This window comes from Protopterus annectens, chromosome 16.part0 (genome assembly GCF_019279795.1).
Source record: "Protopterus annectens isolate FY-2018-M chromosome 16.part0, PAN1.0, whole genome shotgun sequence".
Taxonomy (NCBI): domain Eukaryota; kingdom Metazoa; phylum Chordata; order Ceratodontiformes; family Protopteridae; genus Protopterus; species Protopterus annectens.
In genome coordinates this window covers 389,623,281-389,635,781 of record NC_056750.1, presented here as the reverse complement: position 1 = coordinate 389,635,781, position 12,501 = coordinate 389,623,281, and the positions used below count along the sequence as shown (strand labels likewise).

The window sequence follows — 12,501 nt, the reverse complement described above, 5'->3', positions numbered from 1 at the left end:
TCTGTAACTAGTTTATTGGGAAGTTTTAGAATCCCTTTTCTGTTTATAAATTCATTCCAGGCTGTTGCTGCAACAGTTTTCATAGAGGTAATAGTTATTTCAGACATATTGGGTGCAGACTTTGCAGCACACTGTAGAAGCCCCATGTAACCGCATGCTTCTCTTCAGGCTTTGGTTCTTGCATAGTTGCTTCTTTTCTGTATTAGGCTTTATTCCCCCTGATGTTTGAAATTGTTCTCTGCATTTCAGACTCATCAGCTTTGTTTTATGCTTTTCTCATTTAACTTGTAGTTAAAGCTGTCTTAGTCTTCAGCAGTTTTGTCAGTGTTTTATTACATTGTTGTCATTTTGGTCCCATAATATGTTATCGACTATGCTTGCAACACATTCAAAGTTTCATGTACCTTTAAAACGCCTCTTTGGAACTCTTCTGATGCTGATGAAATGTCAAATAGAAGTCTGAAGTGTATGTACCTTCCTTATGCTTGTTCGTTTAGTTTTATCTGCTAAAACTCTGGTATTCTTTACATCTCAGTGGATTTTTCAGATGTTAAGGATCAGTATAAATGTGAATCCCCACTTTCTTTTTCACAGTCACCATGCTATTTACACATTTTCTTGAATGTTTTTGCTTTTTAATGGCATGCAAGCTTTTAATTCACTTCACTTCCTGCATTATTCTACTCCTAAGAGCTGGTGGCCTTTCTCGTTGATATGTTTCAGTAGCATAGCATTAGGTTTTATTTCTGTTTGTTAGCTTTCTGACAGAGTGCTGAGCTTGAAAACAAGTTAGCATAGTCATTTGGTATATCACTGGTTTATCTATGAATGATGATAAAGATGTTTGTGTGACTGTGTTGTGTCTGAACGCTTGCACTTTTTGGTTTTGCATTGTGAATTTGATTTACTATTCCTAACAAGCTAGACAGGCAGCCGCGGTGGTGCAGCAGATGTTCAGCAGTCATTACACTTGGGTTATCCTGCCGTCAGGTGGTCCCACTGTCGGCCAGAGTTCCAAAGTCTTGGTCCGGCATCAGTTGCTGTCGCTTCTTGTCTGATGTCAGTGCGCCAGGGGTACATAAGATGCAGCCGACGCCATTTTCTTCAGTCTTTCTTGCTGCGCAGTGCCCGAAGCAAAAGCAGTTCGCAAGTGCCAGCCGGCTGACTCCTGAGAGTTTCAATTTGAATTTTCAGAACCAAAGTCTTCAATAAAGCTAGGTACCCTGTTGGGGAAACTTTTTCTTGCCTCAGACCGATGTCAGTAAAAGTTAATAATTGTATTTCTTGTGGGAAGCAAATACCTCATAAGGATTTTCATTCTTACTGTATTCCATTCTTACTGTATTCCATGCCTAGGCCCGGAACACAACGCCACTAGTTGTCGGTTTTGTGCTAGATTTAACAAACGCACTATTAAACGTCGGTTTGATTTTGCACGCCATTACTTTGGATGAAGGTTTAATTATACCATGCCGTCGGAACAACCGACAACCGAAGTACACAAAAAACGCAAAGACAAGGATAAGGACAGGCATCCGAGGCCCAAAACTGATGATGAAGCCTCTTCTAGGCCAGTCACCGGTTCTCAGTGAGGCCCTTTCGCAGACCCTGACACCCGCTACATCATAGCCACAGGCCGCCTCCGACTCCCACGTGGAGATGTCTAGGCCTCTGGATACTCAAGGTGTTGGCCCTACGGAAGCTAACCCTTCAGATGGGTCTGGAGCCGCTGAGCAGGCATCGGCTTCTGAGGGTGTTTTCAGACCTTCACAGATTACCATAAAAACTACAGTCAAGTCTAAAACTCCATTAAAGACAAAGAAGCAAGTACAGCATTCACCTGGACAGGCCTCCATGCCTAAAAAACAGATGCTCAAAATGGCCGAAGGCTTAATTACTCTGATTAGGGGTACCCATCCCCCTCCTGATAAAAGGCCTAGGCAGGATACAGACTGATTCCTCTGACCAGGTTTCCATTTACTCTAATTCCTCTTCAGACCAGGAATACTCTTTACCCCCCTATGAGGACTCTGATGCTGAAGAATCAATTCCTTCAGCCTCTCCTCCAGAGGATTATTCTTTTGGGGAAACTTTACATACCATGAGGGAGCATTTCCATTGGGATGGCCAGGATTACTCAGAATCCAAGAAAAGGCTGAGAGATTTCCTTTTATTACCTCAGCACAGACTCCTTGCTATTCCACCAGTGTTAGATATTGTGGATGATGTGTTCTCTGAATCCAGTTTAAATCCTGATTCTTTGCCCCCTGCTCCAGTCAAGCCAGACAGGTACTACAGAGTCCCTGACTCTCACAAATTTCTTTATAAAAACCGTGTTGCTGACCCAGAAACTATTTCCCAGGGTCCCAAAGGGGTAAAGGCTTCCCCGGCTAAGAATCCAGTTCACTCTGACAGGGATTCCAGAGCATTAGACAGATGGGGGAAGAAAGTTTACACTTCTGCAACTTTAGCAGTGAGAGCTTTAAATTGCCAGTTTCACATGCTTAAATACCAACAATATTTAATGTCTCTGTTAAAGCAGAAAATGATTACAAGTTCAGAACAACCTGACTATAAGGAAATGCAGGAGTTATTGCATGCACCTGAACAAGTGGGCAAACATACTCTGCAATGTGGTTTTGATTCATTAGAGGCTTCTTGTAGAGAAGCTGTTACAGGATCTGTGATTCGAAGGCATGCTTGGTTAAAAGAACAAGGTTTACCTGATCATGTTAAGGCTAAATTATTGGATGCTCCGTTACAGCAGGATATTTTATTTGGTGTTAAGGCAGAAGAGGTATTAAAGAAAATAGAGGATAAGGCAAAATCTATGCAAACGGTGAAGGATTTCTTACAGGTACAGCCACCTAGATTTAGCAGAAATTGGCCTTCAAAGAATTGGTCCTTTCCAGTGTCAGACAGAACACAAAGAGGCAGATACAGATGCCCAAGAGGCAGATCTCAGCCCTAAGGCTCTTACAGACCACGACAGTGGGGTGTTTCAACCCCAAAATGAGGTGAAGACAAGTCACAACCTTACAGGAAACAGTCCCAATGACTTCCCCCTTTGAATACCAAGCACTTACCTTTTGGCAGCTCCCTTATGGGGGAACATTTGCACTTTTTTCTCAAAATTGGCATATAATCACCCAAGACAAATGGGTTCTGAATATTGTCTCTCAAGGTTACAGGTTCCACTTTCACACTCTACCAAGGCTAAAATGAATGCCAGACCTGCCACAAAATCAATGGGCAGAGGCACAAAAACAAATTGCAGCCCTCATGGACATGAGAGCTATTCAAAAAGTGCCACAACAGGAACAAGGACAAGGATTTTACTCAAGACTTTATCTGGTCCCCAGAAAGGACAAAGCCTGGAGACCCATACTAGACCTCTCTACTCTAAATACTTACCTGGATGTTCTGAAATTCAAAATGTTGACACTACAGCAGCTTCTTCCCATGCTGGGCAAGAAGGTTTGGCTTGTTACTTTGGACCTGAGAGGCATACCTGCATGTCCCTATCAGACAAAATTGCAGAAGATACCTCAGATTCATAGCTAGTTCAGTGCATTACCAATTCTCTGCACTGCCCTTTGGCTTATCTACTGGGCCCAGGATCTTCACAAAGTGCCTGGCACTAGTAATTGCATTTTGCAGACAAAAAGGAATTCAAATATATCCATACCTGGACGACTGCCGTATTCAAGCAGAGAGCAAGGACATTCTTCTAAAGCATATGGCGTTGGTAAAAAGGTTGCTAATTTGCCTAGGGTACACAGTAAACGAAAAGAAGTCAAACCTAGTCCCCTCACAAGAGATAATATTCCTGGGTGCCGGCTTAAATACTATGGCCCAGATGGCTTATCTCACGCCAGACAAGCAAGGACAACTGACTCAGTACTTTCAATTGATGGCAACAAAGACCCAACTCCCTGAAAGAAAAATTCTGCAGGCCTTGGGATTCATGGCATCCTGCATACTACTAATTCCATATGCCAGACTGCATATGAGGAAATTGCAATGGTACCTAAAAAGTGTGTGGACTCAACACTGTTGCAGTTTGGAAGCAGTAATACCACTAATTCCCTGCCTACAACAGGAGTTTCGATGGTGGGCACAGGCATGTCACCTCTACAAGGGACAGCCTTTCACTCTACCCACAGCCAGGCAGACACTAACAACAGATGCTTCGGATTACGCCTGGGGAGCACACATGGCAGGAAAATGTATTTAGGGCAAGTGGACCACAGACCAAATGCATCTTCACATCAATCAAAAATAGATGTCGGCTGTACAAAATGCCCTAACAGCTTTCAAGGACCCTTCTGCATCCAAGGCAACTTACTATAACACAGACACAACAGTTATGTTGTTTAATGTGGTACATAAACAAGCATCTTATCTTCATTCTTACAAGTCATGACCTTGTGGGACACAGGACACTCTAGCCAGATTCATCATCAGATTCAAGCACAATTCCTGCCCAGGAAAAAAAAAACTTACACGGCTTCGCGGCAAGCAAAATGGATGGATCCTCATGGTAAAAAATCCCCAAGTATTTCAGCATGCATGCATGTGGGGAAACAAGAATCTCTTACCTCTCAAAGAATTGCTAACTACAAAAATTCTGCACAAGGACTTATCACACACAAGCATGGAAGGTGCATGCTCTCTCGTTCAGCTGGAAAAGCCTAAAAGTTTATGCCTTCCCACCACTGCCACTCCTTTCAAAGGTACTCCTAAAAGGCAGACAAAAAAACCACAGATGATCCTGATTGCCCCAGACTGACCACGCCAGCACTGGTACTCAATCTTAAAGAACTTAGCTCAAGGCCCACCATGGATTTTACCTCAAACTCCGCACCTTCTGACCCAACAAAACAATCAGATCCTGCACAGTCAGCGCAAAACCTTAAACCTGGCTGCATGGCAGATTCATTAGTCAAGCAGACATCACCTCTGTCTAAAGCTGTTATGGATGTCATTTTGGAGGCCAGGAGGCCTAGCACCAGGAAATCTTATTCAGAATAGTGGAAGAGATTCTGTGCCTGGAACCAGGCTCAAAGCTTTGATCCTCTTGTCCCAATTATTCCTCGGATATTACAATACTTAACTGAGATGCTGGACAAAGGACTATCCTTTTCATCCATTAAGATCCACGCCTCTGCCATCTCGGCTCATTACAACACAGATCCTCCTATTTTCTGTCATCCTTTACTAAAACAGTACCTCAGAGGGGCTAAAAACATAAGACCGCCCCGGAGAGCACCAACACCAACTTGGGACCTCAATTTTGTCTTTGAAAAACTAACCTTACCTCCTTTTGAGCCAGCCAATTCAGCAGAATTAAAACATGTATCATGGAAAACTGCTCTGCTTCTGGCAATAACCTCAGCACGAAGAGTCTTAGAGTTACAGGCACTAATGGCAGTGGAGCCTTTCATCATTTTTCACCAAGACATGGTTTCTTTACGAACAAATCCTTCATTTATGCCTAAGGTGGTATCCAGTGTGGCTCTTAACCAAACTATTCACTTGCCAACTTTTTATCCAAATCCCCAGAATAAAGGGGAGAGACTTCTGCATTCCTTGGACATACATAGGCAATTACGTTTCTACTTGGACAAAACAAAAGCTTTCAGAAAAACTGAGCAGTTGTTTGTAGCATATGCTGCAGGATCACAGGGTAAGGCTATTTCAAAGCAGACCATTTCAAAGTGGATAGAACACTGTATCCAGTTCTGCTACACACAGCGTGGGAAACCTGTACCTAGTAATATTAGGCCACATTCCATCAGGGCAACAGCCACTTCAACTGCCTTCCTTAGGGGAGTACCTACCAAAGATATCTTGGAAGCTGCAACTTGGAGTTCAGTGCACACCTTTACTAAGCATTATCACTTGCCTCTTTAGTCTAGATCCAGAGCTGGCTTTGCCACTGCAGTGCTGCAGGGCCTCTTAGCCACCCCAAATTCTCTCTAGAACCAGCCACCCTAACTCAGCTTTGGGATTCAACCCAAGTGTAATGACTGCAGCAGTGAAACACGATGAACATAGTACAGTTTTGTACCTACCATAAATGTAGATGTTCGAGTGTCTTCAATGCTGCAGTCCTGGTTACCCACCCGCCATCCTCTCTTTCTTAGCTGGGACTAATCTATACCTTTCTACCCTATACTACCTATGTGGTGTATTTGCTGGTAACTGAAGGTTTTCTTTTACCTTGTTGTATGTTTTATTAGCAATATGTATTGCCTACCTATTTGGGGCACCTGACATCTGGGGCAAGAAAAACTGAAGAAAATGGCGTCGGCTGCATCTTGTATACCCCTGGCGCACTGACGTCAGGGAAGAAGCGATAGCAGTCGACGCCGGATCAAGGCTTTGGAACTCTGGCCGACTGCGGGACCGCCTGATGGCAGGATAACCCAAGTGTAATGACTGCAGCAGTGAAGACACTCTAACATCTACATTTATGGTAGGTACAAAACTGTGCTTTAGCGTTGCGGCCTCACAACAAGAGGTTCTCCGGTTCGATCCTCAGCTTGGGGTGCCTTCTGTGTGAAGTCTGCATGTCCTCCCTGTGGTCACGTGGGATTCCTCAGGGTGCTCCGGTTTCCTCCCACATTCTAAAGACATATGCTGTAGGTGGATTGAACACTCTAAATTGGCCCTAGATGTGAGTGTGTGCGTGTGTGTGCCTTCTGTGGAAGGTTGGGCGTCGGGCTGGCAACTCGACACTGTAAAACTCTACTGCCAGTCACGAGCAGAGAGGTGATCCACTGTGGCGACCTCTAACCGGGAAAAGCTGAAAGAAAAAGATTCCTAGCAAGCTAGACAGTCTAAAATATTTAGTAGAATTCACTTAAGTGATGCAGTTGTAAAACAGGATCTTGCACTTGTCAGTAGCCTTTGAACTGATTTCTCCACTTGATGGCATAAAATATTAACAGCCTGCACTTTGACTTGGTATTGATTAAAATGCAGTTCCCTCCTAGCACCTATGTAATCTTTATAACTTTTTCCCTTCTAACAGTTCTCCGCATCTTGTACAAGTGAGGGAAAGAATTCGAATAAATGGACAGTCTCTCAGCAAAGAGCTCTTTACCAAATATTTCTGGCAAGTCTACAACCGGCTGGAAGAAACCAAGGTAGCTGCTTTCACTTGTACATAAGGTGTACATGTTGGTATCAGGTCTGTAAGATAGTTTGTGGAGATACAGCTGTCTAAAATTTGAAGTTTCAACACTTATCTTGTAGATAACATGTTATGAGAAGTACACATGGTGCCAACTGCTCTGGATATTAGGTTGTCATTGTGTTTTGTGTAGTAGTACTATTGCCATGCTGTGTTAAGAGAAGATGTTCATCGTGTTACTCTGCTGCAGTCATCACACTTGGGTTATCCTGTCGTCAGGCGGTCCCGCAGTCGGCCGGATTTCCAAAGTCTTGGTCCGACGTTGGTTGCTGTCGCCTCATCCCTGACGTCAGTGCGCCAGGGGTACATGCAACCGACTCCATTTTCTTCAGTCTTTCTTGCCGCGTGGTGCCCGAAGCAGAAGCAATTCGCAAGTGCCGGTCGGCCGACTCCTGAGATTGTCGAATTTGAATTTCAGACCGAAGTCTTCTATAAAGCTAAGTACCCCGTTGGGGAAATTTTTCTTGCCTTAGATCGATGTCAGAAAAAGTTAACAGTTGTATTTCTTGTGGGAAGCAATTACCTCATAAGGATTTTCTTTCTTATTGCATACCTTGCCTAGGCCCTGATCACGACGTCACTTCTTGTCATTTTTGTGCTAGGTTTAGTAAGCGTACCATTAAAAGACGATTTGATTTCGCACGACACTATATTTTGTTAGAAAATTTAACTATAACATGCCGTCGGAGCTACCGACTACCGGCGTGCACAAAAAGCACAGGGACAAGGACAGACAGCCCAGGCCTAAGTCCGATTCCGAGGCCTCGGTTGATCTGGTTTCTGGTTCTCCGTTTATCAGTGAGGCTCCGACGCAGCCCCTGACTACCGCAGTTCTGGAACCTGAGACCGCTACGGATATTTTGACGGAATGTACTAGGCCGACGCAGCCTTTTACTTCAGGCCCTTCCGACGATTTACCTTCTAAGGACGTTGGTGCTTCTGAAACACCATCGGTTTCTGAAGGCATTTTCAGACCGACTACTCTCACAGTCAAAACGTTTTCTAAGTCGAAGACTCCTTCTAAATCTAAAAAGACTACACTTCAGTCTCCTGTTCAAGAACCTATGCCTAAGAAACCGATGCTCAAAATGGCTGAAGATTTGATTTCTCTTATCAGGTGTTCACAGCCTCCTCCTGACAAAAGGCCTAGACTAGAGGAAGAGTCTGCTTCTTCTGAGCAACTGTCTATTTCTTCAAATTCCTCTGAGGACCAAGACTATTTCTACTCTCCTTATGAAGATTCTGATGCTTAGGACTCTATTCCCTCAGCTTCCCCTCCTGAAGACTACTCTTTTGGGGAAACTTTACACACTATGAGGGAACATTTTCACTGGGAAGGTCAGGTTTATTCCGACTCCAAGAAAAGGCTCAGAGAGTTTCTTTTACTCTCCTAACACACATTTCTAGCCATCCCACCTGTTTTGGACATTGTAGATGATGTCTATTTAGAATCTAGTTTCAACCCAGACTCTACCTCCTGCTCCGGCTAAGCCTGACAGATACTACAGAGTACCTGATTCCCACAAATTTCTTTACAAAAGCCCAGTAGCTGACCCAGAGACCATCTCCCAGGGTCCCAAGGGGGCTAAGGCTTCCATGGCTAAAAACCCAGTGCCTTCTGAGAGGGACTCAAGAGCACTAGACAGGTGGGGGAAAAAGGTTTGCACCTCAGCCACATTAGCTATGAGAGCACTTAATTGTCAATTTCATATGCTTAAGTATCAGCAATTTCTAATCTCTCAGTTAAAACAAAAGATAACCTCCCTTCCTCAACAATCTGAATTGAAAGAAGTGCAGGATTTGTTGCACGCCATCGAGCAGGTTGGCAAACATACCTTACAATGTGGGTTTGATTCTTTGGAGGCCTGGATCAGTTATACGTAGGCATGCCTGGTTAAAGGAACAAAGTCTGCCTGATCATGTTAAAGCAAAACTACTAGATGCTTCCTTACAGCAGGATGTTCTTTTTGGAGTTAAAGCAGAAGAAGTTTTAAAAAAAATGGAAGATAAGGCGAAATCAATGCAGACAGTCAAAGATTTCCTACAGGTACAACCCCCTCGCTTCAGCAGAAACTGGCCAACAAAAAATTGGTCCTTTCCAGCCACTGACAGACCTCAGAGGGGTAAATACAGGCGCCCAAGGGGCAGAGGACAATCACAAGCCCAATATAAACCTCGCCAATGGGGCACTCCAACCCAGAAGGGAGGAGAAGACAGATCTCAACCCACCAGAAGGCAAACTCAATGACTTGCACCTCAGCTGGCCAAACAAAACTCTTTTGTCAGCCCCCTTGGGGGGAAAACTAGCACTTTTTGTAGACAACTGGCACATGGTCACAAAGGACAAATGGGTCGTAGACATAATTTTACGAGGATACAGATTCTACTTTCACACCTTGCCAATGAAAAGAGGAATGCCAAACCTGCCACAAAATCAAAGGGCAGATGCTCAAAAACAAATTACAGCTCTCATAACCATGAGAGCCATTCAACGGGTACCGACTCAAGAGCAAGGCCAAGGATTTTACTCAAGGCTCTTTCTAGTACCCAGAAAGGACAATGCTTGGAGTCCAATTCTGGACCTTTCAAATCTAAACACTTACTTACAAGTTCCAAAATTCAAGATGCTAACACTACAGCAGCTACTTCCCATGTTGGGCAAGGAAGCATGGCTGGTAACGTTGGACCTCAAGGAGGCATACCTGCATGTCCCTATCAGACAAAGTTGCTGAAGATGCCTCCGTTTCATTGCAGGTTCAACCCATTATCAGTTCTCTGCACTTCCCTTTGGCTTATCTACTGCGCCCAGACTTTTCACAAAATGCCTGGCACCAGTAATTGCATTCTGCAGACAATGAGGAATTCAAATATATCCATACCCGGATGACTGCCTTATCCAAGCAGAAAGGAAAAGACATTCTTTTACATCATCTGGCTTTTGTGAAGCATCTACTAAATTGTCTGGGGTACACAGTAAACGAAAAGAAGTCAAAACTAGTACCCTCACAAAAAATGACATTCCTGGGTGCCAGCTTGGACACAACGGCCCAGAAGGCTTATCTTACACCAGGCAAGAAACTACAACTGACTCAGTATTTCAAGACAATGGCAACATGACCCAGTTAACTGCAAGAAAAATTCTGCAGGCTTTGGGCTTCATGGCATCTTGCATTCTGATAATACCATTTACAAAACTGCATATGAGGAAATTACAGTGGTACCTAAAAAGCATATGGTCTCAACACAGCCACAGCTTGGACACAGTGATATCTCTCATTCCCTGCCTTCAACAGGAATTTCTATGGTGGTCACAGGCATGTCACCTCAACAAGGGTCAGCCTTTCACCTTGCACCCAACCAGGCAAACTATCACAACAGATGCTTCAGACTATGCCTGGGGGGCACACATGGCAGGGCAATGCATTCAAGGCCTATGGACTGCAGATCAAAGAAATCTGCACATAAATCAAAAAGAGATGCTAGCTGTACAGAAAGCTCTGACAACCTTCAAGGATCTACTACATCCAGGACAACTTGCAATAAAGACGGACAACACCACAGTAATGTGGTACATAAACAAGGGGGCACACATTCCTACCCTCTTTGCAGGCAAGCAGTAATCTTATGGAACACAGCTCTGGCCTACCAAGTCCAGTTACAAGCTCAATTCCTGCCAGGACAGAAAAACATATTGGCAGACGACCTAAGCAGAAACATCAAAGATCCCCACGAGTGGAAACTAGACCCACAAATATTTACAATGATAACTCAAAGGGGCCTTCCGAATATAGACCTGTTTGCCAGTCCCCAAAACTACCAACTGACAAAATTTTGCACAAGGACATTCCACCATCAAGCTTGGAAAGTGGACACTCTCTCCTTCAGTTGGAAAAACCTGACAGCATATGCCTTTCCTCCATTACCAATTCTCACAAAGGTTCTTTTGAAGGTCAAAAAGGAGAAACCTCGACTCATTCTCATAGCCCCAGACTGGCCACGCCAGCACTGGTACCCGCTATTGAAGAATATGGCTCACAGCCCACCATGGATATTGCCTCAAATACCTCATTTACTCATGCAGCAAAACAAACAGATTCTACACAGCCAGCTAAAAACCTTAAACCTGGCTGCATGGCAAATCTATTAAACATCCAACCAGCCCCTCTTTCACAAGCAGTTCTGGATGTTATTCTGGAAGCCAGAAGGCCAAGCACCAGGAAGGCTTACTCGGACAAATGGAAAAGGTTTTCTGCCTGGAACCAAGCTAAAGGCCAAGACACAACTCAGCCTCATATGCCTCACATTCTGCAGTATTTAGCTGAGATGTTGCACAAAGGACTTTCCTTCTCCTCAATTAAAATCCACGTTTCAGCTATTTCTGCTCACTACGACACGAATCCACCTTTATGTTCACATCCTCTTCTAAGACAGTTCCTCAGAGGGGCAAAAAACATTAGACAACCTAGAAGAGGTCCTACACCAACATGGGACCTCAACTTTGTTCTGGAAAAACTAACGTTACCTCCCTTTGAACCAGCTTTCTCTGCAGACCTTCAGTTCCTGTCTTGGAAGACTGCCCTGCTCCTGGCAATAACTTCTGCTAGGAGAGTCTCAGAATTACAGGCACTAATGGCAGTGGAACCTTTCCTCATTTTTCATCAAGACAGAGTTTCTCTACGAACTAATCCTTCCTTCATGCCTAAGGTGGTTTCCAGTGTAGCTTTAAATCAAACCATCCACCTACCCACTTTCTTCCCCAATCCACAGAACAAAGGTGAGAGACTCCTGCATTCCTTGGACATTCACAGGCATCTTCATTACTACTTGGACAAAACTAAGGCTTTCAGAAAAACTGACCAGCTCTTTGTATCCTATGCTACAGCTTCTCAAGGGAGGGCTATAGCCAAACAAACCATTTCTAAATGGATAGGCCATTGCATACGGTTCTGTTATACCCATCATGGGAAACCAGTCCCTCCTACCATTAGATCCCACTCTACCAGGGCAACAGCCACCTCTACAGCCTTTCTCAGGGGGGTTCCTACCAAGGAAATTTTAGAAGCTGCAACTTGGAGTTCTGTACACACCTTCACCAAACACTATCACTTACCTCTTTATTCTAAGTCCAGGGCGGGCTTCGCCACTGCAGTTCTGCAGGGCCTCATTGCCTCCACTAACCCTCTATGATTCCTCCACCCTACCTTAGCTTTGGGACTCAACCCAAGTGTGATGACTGCAGCAGGGTAACACGATGAACATAGTACAGTTTTGTACCTACCATAAATGTAGATGTTAGAGTG

At 44.2% G+C, this 12,501-nt stretch overlaps 1 protein-coding gene across 3 annotated transcripts in view; it reads left to right on the top strand.

Moving 5' to 3' along the window:
• Positions 1–12,501, top strand: part of FPGS (folylpolyglutamate synthase) — a 1,649,361-nt gene that overhangs the window by 600,079 nt on the left and 1,036,781 nt on the right. For all 3 annotated transcript variants that reach the window (XM_044058278.1, XM_044058279.1, XM_044058280.1), the window contains exon 5: positions 7,040–7,154. In XM_044058278.1, the coding sequence (XP_043914213.1) occupies positions 7,040–7,154 (115 nt within the window). The remainder of the gene's footprint in view (positions 1–7,039; positions 7,155–12,501) is intronic.